The following is a 24537-nucleotide window of genomic DNA, read 5'->3' as shown; positions in this document are numbered from 1 at the left end:
GGTCTTTAGATCTTCATTTACATGAAAAGTGGAACCTTCCCGTGAGTCTGAGACGCCTGCAGCCCTGGTCCGGGCCGTGCATGTTGAGCCCCCGGCGACACCCAGAAAACACTTTTTGTACCAAGTTTTTTCGTTGCCAATAAAACCCAGAAGATCCCCGCTGTGGGAACGTCTGTCTGCCATCTGTTTTCTTTGGTCCGTCTCTCCGTCCTGAGCTCTGCTCAGATGTCTTAATTTCGAGAATGAGGAAAACAGAGAAAAAGAAAATCACAGTTCACCCCCCTGTGATTGGGAGTAGAGATTTCCAGTGTCACACACAGAGGGGATTAGAGATTAGCGGAGGTATTTCGTGGGTTTGTAAAGTGTTTTTGGGAGATTTTAGTCTGATCTTTGGCGACAGATGCTTTGTTTTTTAGATTTAACCTACAAACATGCAACTTGTTTGTGTGTCTGTTTATTAGCTGTATGGTGGTTTAGTCACAACGACTTGAGACTGAGACCCAATAACTTTAATGAATCCATTCATCTGGATCGCTATAATAATTTATATTCCTATACAGTAGTGCCATAAAAGGACATTTAAATGGCAAATAAATAGCAATCTTACCACTCTTAATTAGATTTGTAATCTCCTATACTATCCCAATAATGATTCTTCTTCAGCATGATACGTACCTGCTTGGCATGTGCTAATCTAATCGGTGTTTCATTAAACTTTATTTATCGTGCCTTAATCATGATTTTTCTAGTTTTTAGTTTCCAAAGAGACTGTAGAACTTTATTTATCCTGAGGGAAACTTGTGCAGCAGTACAAAGTAGAAAAGTGTGCAAAAGTGGAAAAACAGTAAAATATTATTTCACTATATTATTCACGGCCACCTCCAGTGCAACATATATACAATAGTCGGGAACAATGTTGGGGGAACAAAAGTTGAATTTAATTGAAAACAAAACAGTTCAGTTTAAGATGCAACAGTGCTCCATATTTATCATTTTCATTCAACTTTAGTTCAGTTGCTTCAGGTTAGAAAATATTAGCCTATAAAAAGTTTATTAAAAGCTGTTTAAAGTTTATTTTAAAAGTACATTAGCATATATTCATATCTATGTATATGTAAGAGGAATTTGCTACAGGTTGATTAGGTGCTACATGTAGGCAAGCATACAGTTGACATAAATAAATGTAAAAATATATAAATAATAAACAGAATAAACAGATGCAAGTTATAAAAGAATAATAGAACTAAGTGTAGAGAAGGAACAGTGTGGCAGATATTTACATGTGCAATACACCTGGTTTGTGTTGTGCAGACAAATTACAGGGTAGACAAATATAAAAATATATAATATATATACAGCATGTGAGTCATTTACACTGGGGACGCTGGGGACACTTGAAATAGCTGATTTTGTCCCCATCACTTTTTGAAAGCATTTTTAAAAAACGTTCTTGAATAGCTTGCACCGAGAGACGTTAACTAACAAATGAAAATGCTTTGAGAAAGGTTTATTTGCACAATAATAAAACATGTTTAAATTTAGGAGAAACAAATGTGCATTGTCCAAAAAAAGTCACTTATGGTAGAAAAAATAATATTCCATTATATTTTTATATTCTGAATCGTCACCTGCCACCTGAATTTTGTATATAAAATAAACACATTTCCACCATAAATTGGTGCTGAAAATGTGTCAAGAATGCAGGAAATTAAGTGTTTAATGCTTAAAACATCCACACCCCCCACTCAAAACAGTGGGGGGCAAGACTTAAATTATTTTATTAAAGAGACTCTGACAGAAGTTGATAAACGTTGTCATTTAAAATAAGCTGTAGATAAAATCTGATCAGTGTTAAATGTTTAGATTTAGATTTTTGTAGTTTATGGTTAAAGTAGTAAAATGCTGTTAGTATGTTTGGGGTGGAGACCTTGCAACTAAATGAAAAGCTAGTAACATAAGCCTATTACTCCTGGCTTTTATAACAGTTTATTTTATATGTGTGTGTGTTGGGAAAAATTACTTTTTTCTAAAAAAAAAAAATACATTTGACTAAATACAACTACATTTTTATTTTACTTAATAATATTTTACCCAATGGTAGCCATCTTCAAGATTCAAAGAAATCCATAAAATGTTGTTTTATGTGTCAGCAACTTCCTCCTCTTTCTCCTGAACCTAATATTTTAGTGTCTCACCCCTAATCTGAGCTCTCATCGTCACCCACCACTTTTCAAAATAAAGTCACGCCCTTGGTCTAAACAACTCGTGGCTGGAGACGTCTCGTCTAAGAGAAAACAGAAGAGCATCTGGTTTGTAGCCTACTTTTCCAGGCAGAAAAGTTGCCTGTGTTGAAACCATTCAGAGATGGATGCGGGGGGAGAGGATGCGGGAGCGTCATCACCGCATTAACTCAGTCACCAAGCAACGGGAAACATCAGCCGTGCGCGGGGACCAATGAGGGCGCAGGGAGAGCCGTGCGTGATGTCTCTTGTTTGTGTGAACGGGATATTTTAGGAGGCTGCAGGAGCAGCGAGCTTCTCACCCCGGAGGAGCTGCAGGAACCGAGCGAGGCTCCGACTTCTGGCCGAGCTGGAGCGACGCTGAATCGGTTTGAGGACGGTAGATGTCGCGCCAAGGAGCGGAGGGCATCAACGGAGAGAGAGGCTTTACTAAGTGGGATTTACTGAACCGCTGCTGGACAGATTTATAAAGGTAAGACGCTTTAACAGATTTATTGGTGGTTCAGTTTAAACAGCAGCTACTCGTTTCTAAACTGGGACATTAGGGAAGCTGTTTGTACCTTAGAAACACAGAGGAACAGGGGGAAGAAATGCATTCAAACTACATTTTAAACACCTACAAACACACTGAAAAGGACAACAAAATATATAAAGGGAGATTTAAACGTGAGATAAAATATAAACCAATTGGACAAAATGCTAATATATGTCTCTGATTAAAAAAAAGCCTTTAACTGAACTCCATATCATGGCTGTCCAGTGAAAATCTCTGGACACCAAATTTTGATGGTTTTGAGCTTTGGGTTTTCTTATGGGTTAATTCATTAAGATAAAGAAATCTGTCATCTCAGCTCATAGAGAGTTGATATTTTGGTGATAACATGTACACTAAAAGTCTCTTAAATCAAGAGATCAGATGTTTTACACCTTAAAGGTCCTTAATTTAATGCACAAATCTTAAAAAATCTTAATACAGTTTAAGCTGGTGTTAAAGTAGGAAATTAAGGGTTTAGAAAGCCACGATCTCCAGTTACTTCTCCTTTTGGTGGAAATATCTTCTGCACAAAGAAATTTATAGAAAGTGTTGCATCCACTCTCTCTCACACACACACACTTCCCACGCAGCCTCTCTCTTTCTGTCATGCATCCACCCGTCCTGCATCTTTCTCCCACAGATGAAATATTCAGGCTGCAGTTGGATGTTTTAAAAACTGTGAGTGAGTCACTGCAGCAGCTTCAGGGGAGCCGGCGTGAATGTTTCTCAGCGATAAAGCTTCCCTCTCCGTGTTTATGATTAATTTATGGCATTTTAAATAACAAACACACAACCACACACCGCCCTCCTCCTCTTGCTCCTTCTTGAATCTAAATGAGCTTTTTTGCCTTTTAATGTAGGCTGCTGCCATTAAAGGGTCAAATACATGAACCTTACAGCGTGTGAGTGCTTTTAATGTGGAATAAAATGCAGATGTATTAATAATAAGTAGCACAATGCAAGTCCATGCAGAGATGCAAAATAAGAGAATGGCAGCCTAGAAATATCAGTAAAAAAGATAATTATAATAATTGTAGAAGCGCAAAAACGTGGGAGCAGCAGGTTTTTTTAATTTAAAAAATATATTATTATATTTTCTTTCTATTTCTGTGCCATTTTATTTACATTTGTTTTATTCATTTTAATTTCCATTTTATTATTTATTCATTTTAATTTCCATTTTATTGTGTCTTTTATTCATTTATTTCTTTCTTTTCATTTCCACTCGCAGTTGTGCAGGTGTGTGCCCTGTACAAACACACCTGCCGTCATGTAAACTGACTTCATGAAAGCTTTACACCCAGAACATGTCATCAATTCTTTTGCCAGGCCATTAGTTGTAAATACATATTTCATTTAAAATGTCCAACTTTGAAAATTATAATTTAAAGTTGAGCAATTTTAAAAAACCTGATGGTAAAATAACATAATCATTGTTCAGACACAAAAGTCAGGTATCGGACTACAGTCACACTTTCTCTCAGATGTTTCCTGTCTTTTCATCCTCCTCCTCTTCCTCCTCCTCCTCCTTCATCCCTCGACCTGCAGGAGCCTGAGGGCGATGTGGAGGCTCAGATCAACTCAGACGCTCTGATTTACACTCTGGTCAGAGAGCTGAGCGTTGGCTGTGGAGCGTCAGCAGCAGGTAATCACAGGTGATGTAATATTATAGCCTTCCTCCACAGGGGAGCTTTGAGGACTTGTTGGAAGCAGGTGATGGAAATCTGAGGATTTGGGCACAACCTCCGATTATATCAGGGCAGGTAACTTTAAACCTGTATTATGGGAGGTTTGTTTGGCCACTTGGGGGCAGTGCAACAAGCTGTTATTACAAGACGTTAACAAACATGTTTGTCTTATTTACACAGCAGATACAGAGAAACAATAGCCTTAATCTGAAATCATGTTCATTTATCTGCTGTTAGCTCTGGTTTGGTCTCCACCCAGAGGTATCTGGCTCTTTAACATCTAGCTGTTCGACTTTCTTCCCCTTTAGTCTCTGACTGTGTCTGGCTGCTGTTTGGTGCTTAGCAAGTCATGTGCAGTTTATACTAATCAGAGCTTTTAATCTGAAAACAGCCGCCTGCTGCTGCTGGAAACGAAGCTAACGAGAGCCGAGAGACTTTAAACAGGCTGTAAAAACAAGATGCCAGAAAGTTAGGTTGAGCTGAAGGGAACTGCAGAGCAAGCGGAAAACGTAAACGTAAAGAGCGAAGGACAGCTACGGTGGCTGACACAGCACAAAAGGTGTCTCTTCTGAGACAGCAGAGTGGTCAGTCAAGAAATGAGGTTTCTGTAGGTATATTCCTTAAGAAATTATTTTTACTTAATTAATCAGTAAAACCACATGTTATTGTGACTTGGCCACTGACAGATTACATGGAAAATGTAAGCCAACAGTTGCTCACACAATCACTTCCTCTTTGGTGGTTTTGCCTAAAAAATAACTGTTTACTGTAATGTTGTATTTGGAGTTGAACTGAGCTTTTACTTTGAAAAATTCTGAACGACATTAAAAGAGTCTGTAGCTGCTTGACACCCCTCTGAAAGAGCCGTCAGAAAACGTGATTCCCCTAAATGTCCTCTGCCTGGAGATACTGGGGAAATGAAAAAGCGTCCGTAGGTTGATGGATGAGGATCAAACACCGAAAGAAATACAGTGCAGCACATGCCGTGATCTGAGAAACATTCGCTGCAGAATCCATTTGTGGAAGAGAGAAAAAAATGTCTGGATGCGGGATCAACCACTCAGCCCCTGAGTTACAAGTCCAGCATTTTACCAACTGAGCTGACAAAACAACATGTCAATATTTGTCTTATATTCACATCCACCATCTAATGGTTGAAAATATTAAACTTACTTGCCGACCCCTGCAGTATGTTATTGCTACTTCATCTTCTTCTAACACACATATTCAACACAGTGATGAGTGTCCGCACTGCCAGAATTCTACCAGAAGTAGAACAAGAAGAACGAAGTGACGAAACGCGCTCTGTAGCGCTGTTTGTCCGTTTTCAGCCACTGTAGAAGGTAATAAAAACATAACGGTTCATTACACCACTATATAAACCACCGATAGATCCTCATAAGTACCTTTAAAGGCTCCCGCGACCCTGTACGCAGGATAATTGACGATGGATGGACCTTTAAAGACTCAAAATCAGAAATTCCCAGAGTGGAAATTGTTGTCTTACAGTTACTCACTTTGCTAATCAAGGAATTAAAGAAATAAAAATAATACTAAAACGTTGGCAAGTAGTACTGTTTACAGTATGTGACAGAAGTGTAATGAATAAACAATATTAATACTAATGAGTTTTGATAATGTTGAGAGATGAAATGTATTAAAATCCTTAAAATTAATTTTTTCCCGTATTGGGACATCATAAACCAGAGGATTGCACATTATTTTGTTGCGCCGCCATGTTTCGCCCAAACGGCGCTACAGAGCGCGTTTGAATATGTACTAAGAAGAAGGAAGTAGTATTAGTAGTAGTAGTAGTCGTTTGGTTTATTAGAAGTAAGAAGAGATGTGTAATTTATTTACCACAACAGTTGACTAGCTTCTCCTTTGTGCTTGCAAAGGGAGGGGTGAGCAGTGACTGAGCCGTTGGTTCCAATTTGCAACTCTCACCACTAGATGCCACTAAAACTTACACACTGAACCTTTAATGACTTAAGCCTCGACCATACTCATCCGCTCCCGGGTATATTCGAGGCTTAAAGAGTCCGTGTGTCAGACTCTCTGAGGGGGAGGAGTTAAAGAGTTTGATGGCCATAGATAGGAATGACCTCCTGTGGCGCTCTGTGGTGCATTTTAGAGGCATGAGTCTTGCAAACACTCCTGTGTTTGAGCAGCACGTCATGGAGTGGGTGGGAGACACTGTCCAAGGTGACATACAGCATCCTCCTCTCTGACACCACCGACAGAGAGTCCAGCTCCGCCCCCACGATGTCACCGGCTTTACGGATCAGTTTGTTGAGTCTGTTAGCGTCCGCTGCCCTCAACAGCAAACACATAGAGCGCTGGCCACCACAGACTCATAAGACATCCTCAGCATCGTCCTGCAGATGTTGAAGGATCTGGTCTCACTGCAGACTTGTAGTGTCAAATGGTCATAATGCTGTTTGGCAAATAATCCTAACTTAAGTTCAAAGTACTATAGTGCAGTGCTCAAAGGTCAAGAATTAACTTTCACACATGTCTAGATGTTGTTTCAGAGGCTAAAAAAGTGCAGTAATGGAGGTAAGATGTAAGATATATAGAGCACCAGTATCAGTTCTCAAACACTAATTTGCTTTGTAGAGGCCTTGTGATGAGTCATAACCCCACTGGCAGCTCATAATAAGCTTTATGTCCATTTTAATGGATCTTTTTACAAAAACTGAATAATGTTTTACTCAGCCGACTGAATGTAAAATAGATCTTGAAGCTTTAAAACTGGCTGAAAAAAAAGTAAACACTTAAAGATACACACTCTATGTTTGTTAGTGTCCTTGACTCCCCAAATAGTTTCCAAGGTCACCGTCGATGTTCGCTTGGCTCTTTGCCAGTGAGCTCAAAAACATCCAATGTTGTCCCTGTTGTTTGCTTAAAGATCAGTGCTGTGTAACCTTCGGTCTGTTGGATTTGTCGTCTAATCTCTGTTTCGTTGCCTCCTGCAGCCCCTTCCCCGTAAGAGAGACCAAACCATTCAACAACGTCGAAAGTTGCTTACTTCAAGAGGAAATATGCGGAGGAGGAGGATTTACACGGAGGCCTACATGGATATTTTCAAAAAGTATGAACTTGTTTGTTTCCAGCCCGATTTCACTTTTCGCTTTGTCGCGTTCTTCGGCGTCTGGCACCAACGCACGGTAGCCTTTTAGCGTCATAGTTCAATGCTTGAAGGAGGCCTATTATAAATAGCAGAAAAGGCAGAATAAGGAGGTGGTTGGGGTTGACGGGTGGGTCAGAAACCGGACCATCACCCAGGAGACCAGTGGTCGTTCCAGTGTGGAACAAAAAGTCAACATTGATTGTTTTTAGTTAAGTTATGTAAGGAACGTTAGTTAGTTTAACCCAAACCATAATGTTTTCCTAAACCTTATCAAGAAGTGTTGGTGCCTAAACCAAACCATCATATAACTTCGCTTTGTCACGTCCTTCTGCTACCAACGCACATGTGACACGTTAGCGTCATCGTTCAACACTAAGAGTAGGCCTAGTCTTAAAAACCTTTCCCTGGAGACTGGTGTTTGTTTCCCATGTGAAACAAAAAGTCAGCATTGGTTCTTTTTAGTTATGTTACGTAAACTGCAGAGCAGCTTTCAAGCTATCAGACTTTTAAAAAACCATCCTCAGCACTGCTCCACTGATGATAGTCTATTTCTGTCTACCTTTATTTTGATTGCTTTTGTATTACTGTTTATTGTCTGCGAAGCAGCAGAAGGGAGTTAATTAAACTTAATTTCATTTTACAGTCTGTTGGAATGTAACAAATAAACCTACTTTGTACCTTGTAACGTAGTTATTTTAACCTAAATCATGATGTTTTCCTAAATCAAACCAAGTCATTTTGGTGCCTTTACCTAACGAAATTGCAACGTTTCACAATGTTAACCACTAGTTTTATCTTTAAAGTATAACCTGAAGTTGCTTATTTATTCTTGCTAACTTGACCACAGAGCCCTAGATGTACAAAAACACTAAAGGGTACCAAGTGTGTTAAAAAGCGACGCCAAGAGGTCTTGACTGAGCGTCCACATGTGACGCCCTGGCATGAGAACGAGTTGTCTTTTCATATTATTGTCCACGTACCGGTTATAAAAAGGTGACCGCTCTGTTTGGTGGAAATAAACCCTTAATTCATAGAGTTGGATGTAAAAATATCCTGGGTATATCCCAAGCGGGAAGCTTCCGGTCAGGGATCTGATGAGATCGCAGAAGTCCCGTAAACCCGCATTCTATTGAACAGCCAGCAGGGGGCGACTCTCCTGGTTGCAAAAAGAAGTCCGGTTAGAAATAATGATAAAATGAGGCTACTTCTCAGCTGAATAATTACCTCAGTAATGAGTTTATGGTCTCAGTTGCTAGTTTAACGTCTTTACCATGGCGACCTGTCAATCAGGCCAGAGTGACTGAATTACAGACGCACCTAGCTAAGCAAGCTAGCTAGCTCCACACGGACCCGTTAGCTCCACCGTCTCGTCCAAATATGGTCACGTCCGGTGCCGCTGGTGGCAAAAAAATCAACAAGGCGGCCAAACTCGAGGCTTCAAAACGGCAGTCCACAAACCAGCGGGTGACGTCACCATGACTACGTCCACTTCTTATATACAGTCTACGGTAAATACGCTGTCGCTGCCTCTCTGATGCAAGACCTCCCTCTCGCTTGACCTTTCCCTCTTGACACCTATCCTGTTCCCGCCTGAAGCCGCCATGTCTTTGCAGTGATCAGTGAGAGGCTGCCGAGCCCAGCTCAGGTTCTGGTGCCCATTACAGACTTGGTCAGCTAATAGGACCTAGGGCTGGGCGGTATATTGGTATAATGATATAGTTTGATGTTGACAGCCCCGACGCTCCCTCTGCGTCTGAGATAAGACACAAGCTAAGTTACTACAAATAGCAAAAAATACAGATATATATTATACCGGAATTCTGCCAAAGAGTACCGGGATATGACTTTTTGGTCCACATTGCCCAGCCCTAATAGGACCTCCAAGTTAGCTGGAGTATAAATTTGACAAGTAAAGAGTCCTAATTCTTACACACTTGATCTTTAACGTAACCATAGAATAAATAGAAATTTAACATGTTCAGGATCTCTTGTCTTGATGTAGCTTTAGCAGAGAGCAACTAGACAGCACGGCCACCCGATCTACTGTCAATCCTGAACTTATCCAAAACCAGATTAATATCCTATCATGTTATTATGAGACGTCTTTAGGTAAATGCATGTTGTTTGTGAAAACTTCATGAGAAAGTAGCAACGGTTTTATAAAAATGTTAAACAGATAAAGATTGCCTAGCGAGCCTGGGGCCTTCTTCTTGCTAACAAACTAGTGAAGTCAAGCATGAACAGACTAAACCTTCTAGCTTACCTCGAATATTTTAGTTAATTAAACACAAGTAAACCCTTTGTGAAATCTGTAAAAGTTGCTATAACATTAATAATGTCCAGAAAAGTTGAAAAATGAATTTGCATTGTTGCAGCTGATGGTAAAAATGATCATGGCTCAACAGAGAAGTGCTATTACAGTACATTATGTCTTTTATTGTAATTAATTTAAATGAATCAGGCGAGTTTTGGTTCTTTTGTGCCGTTGATTTGACTTTTATCTGCTTGTTTGAGCTGCATAGCTAACCTTACTCCACTCATACCCTCCTTCTAAACAGTTTGGGATAAAATTGTCAAGTTAAGATGTGAAAGCAAGAATTTTAACCCGCTGCCTTTGTGTTTGTCACCTGCAGCACCTGATACTGCAGGAGGACCGGAGCTGCATCCTGAAGCTCTCCCTGGAGAAGCTGAGGTTCCTGGAGGACCCCGAGGCCTACCTGCGGCGCTCCGTCCTCATCAACAACCTGCTGAGGAAGATCCACCATGAGGAGGAGGAGCTGGAGGCTGAAGAAGAGGAAGAGGAAGAAGATGAAGTAGAAGAAGAAGAAGAAGAAGAGGAAGAGGAGGAGGAGGAGGAGGTCATAGGAGAGAGGATGCAGCGGAGGCTGTTGTACCCGGACAGGAAGAGGGTGAAGGTGCTGGTGATGGACTGCTGCTCCCCGGCGTTCGGCCTGGAGGAGCTTCAGCATTACCGGCTGGTGCCCTGTTACCCGTCGGCCGGATGCCTGTACAGCCTGGGTACCTGCCCGGGCCTCACCCCCAACCACCAAGTCCTTCTGTACAACCTGGACGATAATGGCTGACTGCCCAGACCCTCGCTGTCACGCCTCTAATTCTAAGCTGAGAAATGCAACTTGCAGTTCACGTTACGGAACGTGGACAAAATCACCAGGGAGGACACCTTCTTAGTAAAAACTGTTAAGGGACAGGTGACGTAGGTCTGTTTATAGTTTGCTGTCAGGACGTCACCTTTGCTGAAAGGCAGCTGTGGATTTGTACCCTGACAAACCCTGATTCTTCTTCGGCCTCAGGATCAGCAGGGTTCTCCGATGTTGATGTCAGACTCTGTCGCAGAGACACCTGAAGCAGGCAGGATCTTTTTATTTTAGTTTTTATTTTTGCTGTTGATGTTGCGATATTGATTTTTACTGTTATTGTTGCTCATGTGAACCGTGAGCATATTCAGGGATTTACAAGACGGCAAGCTACTTTTTAACGCACCTTGGCTTGGGTGGAGAATATGTGCTGATGTATGCTTCGGTTATCTTTTAATTTCTACCGTGTGATTTATGAAATATTCTGTGTAACATTCCCTGGACTGTGTGAACTGTCATTGCTACTCAGGTGTGTTTACTGCCTGTTGGATGGCTGTTTTCTTTCTATGTTATTTGATGTTCTGTGTTCATTCAGCGTGCTGCTCAGTTATTTTTCTTCTTGCACTACCTTGCTGCCCTCTGCTGGTGAAAGAACTCATCTCCAAGCCCTTGTTTTAGTGGCTGATGCATTCAAATCCCACAATGCAATAAAAAAAGATAATAAGAAAAGATGGTAACACTTTACTATAAGTGTCCCTATTGTACATTTATAGGTATTTAATAGATTGTTTACGACACACTATAATACAATTGTGTTATAATTCAATTAAAGCACAGATATAATAATATAAAATATGTCTAAAGAGAATTTATAAATGTTGAAAAATACTATATATTTATAAACATGTGCAATTACATTATAGTGTGCTATAAACCATATATTAAAATGTATGTTTACAATGCTAAAATGGGGTAAAGTAATGTTTTTCCAACAGGGGTACTAATCTTTCTTTTTGTTGTTTTCCCTTTTTAGTTATATGGTGAAAAAAGTAATGTTTTGCTTTATTTGTGGTTTAAAAAAAAGGAGATCTCTTCTCATTCTCTTCAACACTAAGAACATTTCCAAAAATGTTGGCACCCTGTGTAAAGTATAGAAAATAGAAACAAAATCTGATGATGTGCAAAACATTGAAACCATATTTAATTTAAAAATAGCACAAAGACAACTGATCAAATGTTTTTGTTGTTTGGAAAATGAAATGCCCGTTTCAAATTTGATGCCAGCAACACGTTTCAAAAAAGTTGGGACAGCGGCAAAACAAAAGACTGGAAATGTTGTGAAATGCTAAAAGAAAACACGGCGTAGAACATCTTACAAATAATTAATTATCAAGTGGCAAAAGAATAGTAACATGACTGGGTATTAAAAGAGTTGTTCTGAAGTAAAGATGGGGAGGGCTTCACCACTCTGTGAAAGACTGCGCTCACAAGTAGTAATGTTTCTCACCATAAAATTGAAACTGGGTATTTTATTCTCTACGGTACATCACATAATTAAAAGAGTCAGAGAATCTGAATAAATCTCTGTACGCAAAGGACAAGGCCGAACCTGATTCTGTAGTGGACATCACTGCATGGGCTCAGGAACGCTTCCGTGAACAAAGCTCGTCGCTGCTTCCACAAATGCATGCTGAATACTCTACTATTAAATTAAATGATGATCAATGTTTTCCACGTCATCACATTTTGTTTCTATTTAAATTTTACACAGTGTGCAAACTTTTTTTTGAAAGATTTTCAGCCCTGTTGTGGTTTTAAAGTAGAGAGCAGAATGTGTTTAAATTTATATTATATTCCATATTTTCAAACTATCAATCTCTGGTTATAATGCAGATGACATGTTGTCACATGGGACTGAGTTTTGCTTATAAAGCTTAGCTGACTGATCTGCTGTATGACAACTGTGATATAACGATTCATCCTCTTTCAGTGTCTCTTTCTGTGTTTTGAGTGTTCGGTCTCTGTCCAGGAGTTTCACTGGGTTTGAAAATGTGCGTCTTGATAACAATCACCATAATGGAAGACAACAACTACAACAACAAACTGCAGGCAACTATTAAAGAGAAAGAGGTTTTAGGAATTTATATTTTGATGAAAAAATGCATATTCCATATTTAAGATAAAGTATTTTGAAAAAGGTGATTGATAATCAAATAAAGCATATGAGATGACACTATCTTTATGTGTTTTAATGCATCTTTGTTTAGAGAAGTAGTGAAAGAGGTACGTTCTTGAATCTATCTGTCTATCCATCTATCTATCATGAATAGCTTGTAATTATACATTTATGTAGTATTTTATTTTTACTATTTGTTTTGCTTTTGTTTGTATTTACTGTATTTCAGAGGTTAATTTTAAGAGACATGTAAGTTGCGCCACGAAATATGCTATAGACTAAGCGCGGTCACGTTACGTCTTGACGTATTGGGCATGTCTATCATGCGTGCGCGCCGGAACTACTGTTGCCTTCAAGTGCTCCTTCCAAAATCCAACGTCAGAGGCTCCAATCCAAAATGGCTTCATTCCCCAATTAAGTATCCGGATATACATTTATTGGTAACATGCCATTGTTTTCTTGCATGTGCGTTCAAAAGTTTCTGATTTACACAGTTTTCAAAGTTCAGACAAAGCCTATACATGATTAAATGTCACCGTTAAAGAAGCTCAAGTGAAAGTGGAAGAACATTTTAATTCAGTTTAATTGCAGGGCTGAAGCCAAGACTTTGTAAAATACTGGGGTCATGCCTCAAGGTTTTTATTAGGCCTATACAGATGATTTATATTTTATTTATTTAGTTACTTATTTAGTGTTTTCTGTAAATTATATTTATACTATAAAAATTCAGATAGAGAAATGCTGAGTCTTTAATAAGGCTGTGTTTGCACCTCAATGCTTGTGTCTGTTGTATCAAAAAGTGGTCAGGTAAAGAAACTCGGGTCTTGGGCATGTGGGCTTGATCTTACTTGCCAAGTAAGTTTTCACATACAAGAAATTTACCTTGGCTTATAGGCCTAACAATAAGCATAGTAAGTAATATAAAGAAAGATAAATGAAGAACCTTAAAGCGTCTACCAAATGAGTAAATTTAAAATTATGTGCAAAATATTGACCAGGAAAAGTTCACAGTGGTGAGATATTTCCTTTTCCTTCAGGGAGCTTCTCTAACTTTAGACTGTTATTTAACACAATGGTGATTAACAATATCACCAGCTGGTTGATATAATTTATTAAACGGTAAAATATTAAGGTAATATCACCACTAGACGTTGTCAAAATACATTTAATCCAAACAACCTGGAATCAGAGAAATAATCAGATTTTACAGCCAAGTACATTTACATTTATTCATTTAGCTGACGCTTTTATCCAAAGTGACTTACAATTGTTTTGTATGTCAGAGGTCGCACGCCTCTGGGGCAACTAAGGGTTAAGTGTTTTGCTCAGGAACACATTGGTGGACATGTGACAGTGGGGAATTGAACCTGGGTCTCTCACACCAAAGGAATATGTCTTATCCACTGCACCATATGTGGCCGGTGTGTACATGTGAGAAATGTGTTTACTCACAGTTTCAAGAACAATTTAAGGATAGATAGAAAAAATAACCATTATTCACACACAATTAAGTGAAAAAATGGGTTTATCTATTTTAAAAGCAACAATAACCAATAATATACAATATATGTGCTATACAAATTTTCTGTAAATTGCAAACTAGTGCATATAAATACATTTTATTGTAGGACGCAAACTCGCCCCCAGGTTGCTAAATTCACAGTAAAAAAAAAAACTCAAGACCAGGGTCCAGAATCTACCTCCGGCGCAGAATGAAGAGTTGCGAGATTTCCGACAGCACGAGAAGGCAACAGGGCAGGCGCGCGCCGTGTTTATCTGTCAGTTTACAGGCTGCTCCTCCACGCAGATAGCGGGACCCTGAACGCACCTGGACGCTGTCGAACAAGAACCGAACCGTTCGGTTGATCCGTTTCCCTCCAACAACATTTAAATATCTGTTTGAAAACCACGACCTGCCGTTTACAACTTGTTTAAAATAAACGGTTCGCGGTTCACTTCTGAGCGGCACTCTGCCGTGATGCTCGGGCTTAGCTAGCTAACGTTAGCCGGGGAGCTCTTCCAACTGCTCGGGGGCGGGAGAGGAAAGTAGCGGAGCCCGTGGTCGTTCTTCCAGCCAGTGTAGAGGGTGAATAAATCGTGTTGAACATGGAGAAAAGTAACCGTCTTGTAGAACTGTTCCACTATCTACAAGACCCCCACCTTGTAGCCCGTTTTCAGCGTATTTGCGGGGTCCGCGGGACGTTTTCAAGAACCGTCTGCGCTGATAGCAGCAGCGGCAGCAGCAAGGAGGAAGACCGGGCTCACTCGCACGACAACGGGGCTTGCCAGCATCACATCGCCGTGGGGAAAGAGGGCGAAAACTTCGGAGCTGGAGAAGGGGAGAAAGTCGGGACGACAGGAGCGGGTGTTCGGAAGAGGATTACCGAGCCTAACCGCGGGGAGGAAAGTGAAAACCCTCCGCAGAACGGAGCGGTTGTGTCCGCTGCCGCCGCCGGGGGAGAGACTGTTGGTGCGGGGAGTAACGGTCGCAGCATCGCCGGGGTCACCGCCGCTGGTTCGGACGCTTACAGCGAGGCTGGACCGGACTTTTTAGGGTCAACCGAGTCCGAGGAGAGGGAAACGGAGAAGGGCAATAAAGTCCCGGGACCCCCGGGAAGAAGCAAGCTGAAACCCCTCCGCAAGAACTCTCTAACGGGGGACGCAGGGCAGGAGTTCCTCATAGAGAACCGGTTCTTGTACTACCTGTTCACTCTCGGAACCGAGCTGGGCAACGAGCTCTTCTACATCACCTTTTTCCCCTTCGTCGTGTGGAACGTGGACGCCTTCGTGGGCAGGAGGCTGATCATGGTGTGGGTCTGGGTCATGTACCTGGGGCAGTGCACTAAGGACGTGATCGGGTGGTCCCGGCCCGCTTCACCACCTGTGGTCAAGGTGGAGATGTTCTACAACTCGGAGTACAGCATGCCGTCCACACACGCCATGTCGGGCACGGCCATCCCCATCTCCCTGTTCTTCATGACCTACGGCCGGTGGGAGGTACAGTGAACGCACCTCACTACAATAAGCTGTCATTTTAAAGTGTTTAGAAATAATCTGAAATATGAGTTGCAGCAACAGGAGGAGAAGTTGGCAGGAGCTACTTCCTCCTCCTGAGGGAAACTGAGAAATTATATTTCACAACATTGGCCTGTATTGAAAATGGTGACAATAAACAGAAAACACATTTGTCCTTCTTAGTTACAAGACCTGTGCAACATGAAACAACCAAAAGAGCTTTGTCTGATATTTATCAGAAGCCATATTGGGAACAAAATAATGCTGAATCTATTGTTAAATTATCATAACACTTCAGTTCATAACCCAGCTTTTATTTGTTTAAATCACTGAATTCACCCTGCCTTTATATGGGACAGGCCTTTAATTCCTTTTCCATGCTGATAAATCTGAATGAAAAATCCTTTGGTGCTCGCTCGTGCTTTTTGTAAAATTAACTGAATCATAGGTGTCATTTATGCTGGGGACAAAAAATGACTTTTGGTGTCTCCATCACTTTTAAAAAAAGCATAATATGTTAAAAATGACTTAACTAACAAGTGCTTTGAGAAAAGATTTATTTGCACAATAAGAAAACATGCATTGGGATGTAACTATAGGAGAAACAAATGTGCACTGTCCAAAAATCAGCTTTAAACTGACGCCACAACGTGCACTGATCAGTAACTTTAACAAATTCTTGACACGGTTTCTTCTTTCTCCTTTTCTCTGCCCATGAACATGACAAACAGCCGCTCAGGTTTGTGACATCTTGTTTCTTTAATGTTACAAAAGTTTGCAGCATTGAAACAACATGCCAGTTAAACTTAACATCTGAAGATAAGGTTGATATATATTTTGTTATTAATACTTTATTAATGTAAAAGCAGGATTTTACTGTAGTAGTTGTTGAGGTTGAACTGTTTTGTATCACACTGCAATTAATTACTGTTTTCCGCTGAATATTTTCTCCACTAATCGATTGTAAACATTCTGAAAATGGTGAGAAGTCTTGTCACAATCGCCCAGATACCAAATTGATACCTTCACAATGCTTGATTTTTCGATCCAAACCTTAAAATAATTGAAAATACTGTAAAATAATCAAAAGGAAAATCAGAAACTCTTCACATGAAATGTTTTTACATGAAAACTGATCATCAAAACAGTCTCCAATTAAATTTCTGTCAATCAACGAATGTACTAGCTGTACTTTAATAAGTCAGTGGTTCTCAAACTTTTTCATGTCAAGGAACCCTAAACTGACGCATGTCCGACCACGGACCCCTGTTTGATAAGATTTTCTCCCAGGGTCCCCCATCTTATAGGATTTTTGCTTTTGGAATGAAAATTAGCCAAGTAGGTTAACCAGGAATTGTCTTTGGTGACTTATACAAATATAAAGTAAAAAAATTACAAGATATAAAAAATATAAAGGAATCATAACGAATATGTAAGAATGTGTTTGTGCAGTGAAATGCAAAATATTGACAGTATGTGCTGTAAAGGGATGGGGCTACGTGGGGAGTGCTTGGGTTGGGGGGCGTTGCCTCAGAGTCCTGGGGGGGTGGATGATTGGTATGTTTTACAATAAGTGTATGAAACTCGTGACCAAAACAGTAATTGTGTTACGGATGGAATTGTAGTGAACACAAACGATTATCCTTTTTGCTGGGGACCCACTGGAAACCCCTCAAGGACCCCTGGGGGTGCCCAGACCCCAACTTGAGAACCACTGGCTTAAGTTATCACAAAACATGTTTTTAAAACTCTTTTATATGTTTCGTTTGTAAAGTAACTGAAGCTGTCAGATAAATGTAGTCCCACTGAGATGTAGTGGAGTACAAGTACTTAAGTACAGTACGCGAGTAAATATGCGTAGTCACTGTCCACCACTGCGGCTCCGAAGCCAGAAACACTTGCAGGTTCTTCTTTCATATTTTCCAGCGTGTATGGCGATACAAAAATGTATGGTTGAATAAATGAATTAGCATTCGTCGGGATAACGGCACAATATATTGACTCTAAATAAATTTAAACAGCCTGCATATATTTTGTCGCTGTTATTTTGTAGCTATAGGGTAAGTGTAGCTCGTGTAAACATCTGACCCCCCCCCCCAACCTCTCCTGCATGCCGTGCTACAACTAGCAAGTGTGCCAACTCTTGATACTAGATCACTGAGACTTTGTCCTCTCAAGCAGCGCCATTAACAATGAATGTGCAGTTGGCCCAGTGGAAACTGTGACAGGAGCCCGGGCAGCTGCAGGAACAGATTTGTTGACTCCTTCTAGACTTGTTTATAAAGATGGTCTACTGGTCTCCGCTTGCAGTAGGCCGATCAGGGTTGGAGCCGCGGTATCGAGGTACAACATCTTTTAAATTTAATTGAAACAACTGAGGCCGTATTACAGAAACTTCCTAACCGGAAGATCCTCTCCTAACTGCTTGGTAACCATGGTAATAAGGGTTAGGAACTGATTTAGGAAAAAGGCCATTACAGATAAATAGTTCCTAAGTCAATGCTCCTTTCCTAACTAAAGATAGGAAAAGTGTATAACAGAAGCATCCTAACTTCGCAAAATCTTAAATAAACTCTCCTAACTTTAGGAGAACTGTTAAGCTCTCCTAACATTTACTTTTCCACCAGGTAGTGTTTGCTAACTCGTTTAATCCACATGGCTGCTCTTTTATTGCTTTTACAAAATCAATAAAACGTCAACAGGCGGAACTTATTCACTGACCTACCGATGTGGAAAGGCTGTAGGCGATGTAACGCTGGATAATGTCTCATTATAAAACATAATGTAATGGCTTGATGTAACAAAAGTATCCAAATGCAAGTCTTTGATAGAAGGAGATCGTTAAATTCAAGAAATAAATGAAAAGTGGCATCGGTTGCTAGGTAACAGACATAAAAGTTGATAAGCGATGTTGGATCGAGTGTTTAGGATTTCCTAACCTGAGATAAGACAGGATGAAGTAAGATAAGATAGGAATCCTAAAGTTAGTTAGGATTTGCTTCTGTAATACCAAACTGGGAAAAACCTTAACTTAAGGGAGACCTGTTATACTGCATTTCCAGCCTTGTATTGCAGTTCTGTGACTCCTCTACGGCAGCTTTGTATGATTCAAAGTTCAAAAGAAGGATTTTTCTATCTTATGCTGGCTCTTCATGCAGGCCCTCATTTCAGCATCTGTCTGAAACAAGCTGTAGATGCTCCTGTCTCTTTAAGGCACCCCCCCCTCCAAAGCCCACTGTCTTCTGATTGGCCATTGTCTTATGTGTTTACCAGGTTTCCGCAGGGATAGGGCTGCATGTTCCTTTGTGGGCGTGGCCAGCGTTCTCTGCCAGGAGCAAATGACCTTATATGGAAATCCGATGTAGGTACCAGGTGTTCAGATCTGTTCGGGGGGCCTGCATGTGATTGGCTGTACGTTTGTATGATGACGTGCAGATGGTGATTGGCTGTATGTCGTAGTGTTTACGTGTACTAGTTTTCGGTGAATAAATGTTGCGACGCTAGCTGCCGATCTACTTAAGCTAACGCGTGTGTGTGTGTGTGTGTGTGTGTACGTTATTTCCATATCGCCAAAGTAAATGTGAAATAAAAGAAAAAATATTTAATAAAGACCCCGAGCAGATCTGAGACCTACATTTATAACCGAGGCACTATGTAGTTTGTCCGAGTAGCTTAAGTTAGCTACAGTTAGCTTATCTTGATCGGCAGCTAACATTAGCATTGTTACATTAATACACAGCTAATGTTAACGGCTCCTGGGTCTCCGTAGTTTATCCGAGGACCCGTTAAAACTATATCCATTACATTTAGCTGACGCGTTTATCCAAAGCGACTTACAATTGCTGTACATGTCAGAGGTCGCACGCCTCTGGAGCAACGAGGGGTTAAGTGTCTTGCACAGGGACACATCGGTGGACAGCTCACGTTGGTGGGATTGAACCCGGGTCTCTCACCAAAGGCATAAGTCTTATTATATTGCGCCATCACCACCCACACTTCACACCCATATCCGTAATAGCACTCCGACGTACAGCCAATCACAATCTGCCACATCATGACGTTATGTGACGTTATCGACAGGCGCAGCCCCCGAGCAGATCTAACCACCCGAGCACATGTGGTACCTACACCGGCTCTGAATTACATCATAGTAGAAAAAGCTGTTTAAAACAGAGCGTTCAGAACAGGAAGATATCTGAGGTTTTGGCTCACAGGGATTTCTTTTAAATACTTTAAGCTCATTATTTGAAGCTTTGACCATGTTAAACATGAACATCTGACATTTTAACATTAGAGAAATGCCAGAAAATATGAAAAAGCACAAAAGGTCCCCTTTAAGACTTAAGATGGAAACTTTCTGTAATACGGCCCCAGATGTGTAATTCAGTCGCACTTCACTGCAGATTTATTTCCTGTGTGTGCATGTAAATAAATAACCGTTATCTAGCTTGAATGGCCAACAAACTTTCATTTCATCGTTCAACCTTGTGTCACAGGATCAGATACGTGAGACTGATGTCCGGCTGAAAAAAACCCGACCGATCCCCGTCTCTGGTACATCTCTGAATAACACCACGCCTGCAGGAATTTTGTTTTAACAAGCCGTTCTGTGTTGTTCTTTCCTTCATCTCCTGCCATTCACTCAGGAGGAACAACCCTCCCATTGTGTCCAGTCTGTTTAAAGCCAACAGAAAGTCTGCGTAGTCCACTTCCATTGTCTTTCAGTGCATCTGCACACAGTGAGCGACGTGGTCAACAAGCTGCAGGAAGTTCATTTGATTCTCAAAGAACTATGAGACAAAGAAAACCAGTTTGTGGACGCTTATCGTGCTCCTCAGTAAAGTAATAATCAATTAGTTCATGAAGTCACTGGGCCTAAGCCACACCGTCAGTTTACAGGCGTTAAGCGATGTGAACAGTAAATTAAATAAAAACACAGATGTGCCCTGACTTTACAATCATAAATGATGCATCGCTCATGGCAACGTTTACATCTGGCGTAAATGTTCCTGCCGAGTGCACAAGAGCACAGAACACCTGACAATTTAATTCTTTGTAAATGGCGGATTAGAAGTTAGACAGTTCTCCTGACTGTGCGTGAGGTGGCAGCTAATCCGCCCCAGACTCCCTTAAAGAAATCACGAGTTTTGTATGTTGTGGAGTTAGAAACTTTGTAAACTCTGTGAAATGCTGTCCACTTGTTATTATTAGTCCTCTCTTGTAAATTCGGCAAATGTAGTGCGTGAAGTTATAATTAAAATCATAACCTCTTGGAGTGTCGCCATGTTTGGTTTGTTTACGTTGAGCAAATTCGGATGTTGTTAAGAAAGATATACGGAGTGGGCGAGGGATGATCCGGCTCTGATCCGCCCCCTAGTGGATTCACGTTTAATCCTCGAGGTACACGCAAAGTACATAGACAAGTATGTGAACAATGCCCATTTGCGTCGCCACCGCCTGTCTATGCTTATTCATTGTTAAAAAGCAAGTATTTCGGGGGCTTGATCTGCTGTTGAGCTGCTCGCACAGCGATGCACACACACAGTTATTTCTTATTGTTATTTACCTGTTTGGCCCATGACAGGACTTTATTTCAGTGGAACTTTCTGTTGCTACAGCAGAAAGGTTCATTAAAAGATGTATTTTTGAAAGCAGTATTCATTTTATTGTCTTAAATTTTAATTGGCACATGCCTGAAACAACCTCAAGCTTAATTTAAAACCTAAATAAGAGGCGTTTTATTATTATTTTGCAATTCATAATCTGAATAGTCGATTATTTGTTTGAATAATCGACAGATTAATCGAATACTCGTTAGTTGCAGCCCTAAATCAAACTGGTGAAATGACAAAACTTGCATAACGGCCCGGGCAACGTTTCAACACTTCCCTTGCTGATTATCTGCAGTCGTAGGTCAGTATTGCTCAAGGACACTGCGCTGATTACAGGTGCTGTTAATCCTGTGTTTCAGTACAATCCCCCATAATGCCAAGTTAAAATCTCTAAGAAGTTGCTTCATGTTCAACAGACATCATTACTTGGGATGTGGGTGGGAAACAAAAAGCCCAGAATTATGAAAATGTGTGGGATCCCTGCATTGTGTTTAGTTGAATCACAATAGACGAGAGCGGAGGAGAGATTGATTTACGGCACTCTGCCTCCCCGTCTGTCTGCCAGAGCAGGAGATAAGAGAGCCGACCCATGAGCTTCGAGCGAGGGACTCCCAAGATAAGACTGATTTAGTGTTTCTCATTTCCTCCTCACGGGCACCTTTTTTTTTTTTTTTTTTTTTAAAAAAGCTCTCAAAAGCAAGAATCTGTTCATGTGTTGTTTAACGCTTGGAATAAAACAATCGTCATTCAACGTCTTAAAAACTGCTGACCTGCTTCTGTGGAACGACCAGTAAGGCTGTCTCACTTTGTTGACGTAATGCTCTCATTTATTTTGGCCTCAAACGGCCTTCTTTAGCTTCTCCCTAAATGGGACAAAAAACGGGATTCAAACGTTAAAATTCTAAATAATAAAACTGCACTTCAAGTCTGACTTATGTCCTCGTTTTTAGTTGTCTTTAGGGATGCACCGAAATGAAAATTCTTGGCCGAAGCCGAAACTAAATATAATGAAAAAATTTGCTGAACAGCGAACAAAGTACATTCACATTTTCGCCATTTTTGTTTTTACCACTGCATAAACTAAATAGTCAAAATGTGCTTTTTCCTCAGTGTTTCCCACAGGATTTGGAGAGTCCGGTAAAGTGAATTACATGTGTCCATTTATTTTTAATGGACACATGAAATATGTTTTATACTTTCTGCGAATATAATCCAATTAATCTCATTTCCATCCTGTACAGACGCCTTATTTTGAAAACAGGACGTTGTCATGTGTGTATCCTCCTCGCGCTAAATTAATCAAGTCTGACCCGGTTTGATAAATAATGTTGCATCGGGGGGCGTTCCCTTTGAAATTTTGAACTTTGAACTCGGAAATTCCAACTTCCCATGTCAAATGAAACGCACTATTAACCCCTAGTTGCTCCAGAGGCGTGCGACATCTGACATGTATAGCAATTGTAAGTCGCTTTGGATAAAAGCGTCAGCTAAATGAATAAATGTAAATGGATGAGCAGGAAGCTAATTTCCTCCCCAAACATAATTATTTAGCCTGTATTTTATATATTACACATTATTGTGCATTTTAAACACACATATGCTTAAAAAAAGTAATTACTGTTTATTTCAAAAATGTTTATTTTAAAAATAAAGATAAAAACACTTTCCACCCTCTATTGGCCAGCCGCCACTGACGATAGTAATTTAATTTACTTATTTATGTGATTGGGACAGTACATGTTAATGAACAAACATGGAATACATGCATGTAAACATGTCGGATTGTAGCTACAAGCTAATTTCCATCTGTAGTCCCACAGGCTAAGATCGCAGTAGTGACGCATGAATAGTGGAAGTATAACCAGTGGGGAAGAAATTATTTTGGGGCAAAGTTATCAAACATTTTCAGCGTTTTTTATCAGATTTTCCTGGTGATTCTATACATGCAGTTTTTAAGTCCTGGTGACAAGTGAAAGTGCAGTTCTGGCTCTCTGCCCATTCATTCAGATAGGGGCCGGGTCTTGTTAGTGCAAAATGAGGCATTGCCGAGTGGCAGGACTTGCCTGAAAGGACTTTGTGTGTCTGTCCACACTTCAGTTAATTTCTGCATTTACATATCGGGGTGGTGGGGGCTCAACTTGTCGTTTCCCTGGATTTCGTGGGCGTTGGTTTACCAAGCAATGTCATAATTCTTCTGCACATTTTTTGTGGTTTTTAGATTACAGGATTACTGGTAGTTCCCTGACTGGAACCGGGATCAGTTGAGAGTGTAATGAAATAACTACGCATCATTTATTAACTCAAAAAAAGACCAGAGGGGGGACGTCAGCGCCTTCACACAGACGCCAGGGTTTGTACTTCACATCCCCTGCTGCTCGCTGTAGCTGCTCTGTGAGCTTTCCTGCTGACGGACCACAGTCAGACGGTCCTCCTCCCATCCCACCAACCTCTTCCAGCCCAGATAGTAACACAAGCCAGATGTCTCACTATGGAAGATGCTGGTAAGAGTTAGGTAAGGCAGGGGAAAGAGCAGTTCAAAGAAAGGAAAGCAGGATGGAGGGAGGGAGGAAGTAGAGGAAAAGATTGGACTAAATCAGAGGAGACAAGAGTAGATGGAGAAAGCGTTGATAAGAGAAGAGGGGGTTGTACAGAAAAAAGATGGGGAGGATGAGGGATAAAAAAGGAGATGGACTAAAAGGCAATGAAATTGTGAAGAAAAATCAGAGCAGTAAAATAGGGCATCAGTGCATGGTCCTAGCACATTGTCTGATGTACGTCCTTGTTATGTTGTCCAGCAGAGCCAGAACAGAAAACATTACAGTAAACAGGCTTTGTGTGAGACTTCCTCCCTTGAGCAGGAACATTAGGTGGGAAGCTTTTCCTGCACGCATAAATGAGTTTAACACTACACCTTGTGTTTTAACTCAAAGTGTAGATGAATATCAACCTGAAACATATGTTGTGTTCAAAAGAAGGAAAGTTTGTTTTTCAGTAGCAGTACAGTTTAAAGAGCTGCAGTAGTTTCAGGATTTCATGACATTAG

At 40.6% G+C, this 24537-nt stretch overlaps 2 protein-coding genes and 1 long non-coding RNA gene across 3 annotated transcripts in view; all 3 read left to right on the top strand.

Moving 5' to 3' along the window:
- kcnh5b (potassium voltage-gated channel, subfamily H (eag-related), member 5b) overlaps positions 1–24537 on the top strand; it is a 1142829-nt gene that overhangs the window by 822342 nt on the left and 295950 nt on the right. The window lies entirely within an intron of this gene.
- On the top strand, positions 2453–12907 carry LOC123978936. The gene is made up of 4 exons (XR_006827088.1): positions 2453–2712; positions 4324–4420; positions 7442–7557; positions 10230–12907. It is a non-coding gene; the product is annotated as an uncharacterized LOC123978936 (long non-coding RNA).
- sgpp1b (sphingosine-1-phosphate phosphatase 1b) overlaps positions 14650–24537 on the top strand; it is a 31836-nt gene continuing 21948 nt past the window's right edge. The window contains exon 1 of the mRNA XM_046062577.1: positions 14650–15864. Coding sequence (XP_045918533.1) covers positions 14974–15864 — 891 coding nt within the window. The 5' untranslated portion in view covers positions 14650–14973. The remainder of the gene's footprint in view (positions 15865–24537) is intronic.

The sequence above is a fragment of the Micropterus dolomieu genome, linkage group LG11 (genome assembly GCF_021292245.1).
Source record: "Micropterus dolomieu isolate WLL.071019.BEF.003 ecotype Adirondacks linkage group LG11, ASM2129224v1, whole genome shotgun sequence".
In the NCBI taxonomy this organism is placed as follows: Eukaryota; Metazoa; Chordata; class Actinopteri; order Centrarchiformes; family Centrarchidae; genus Micropterus; species Micropterus dolomieu.
The sequence above is the reverse complement of the archived record's forward strand: the minus strand, read 5'-3'. Positions and strand labels throughout refer to the sequence as shown.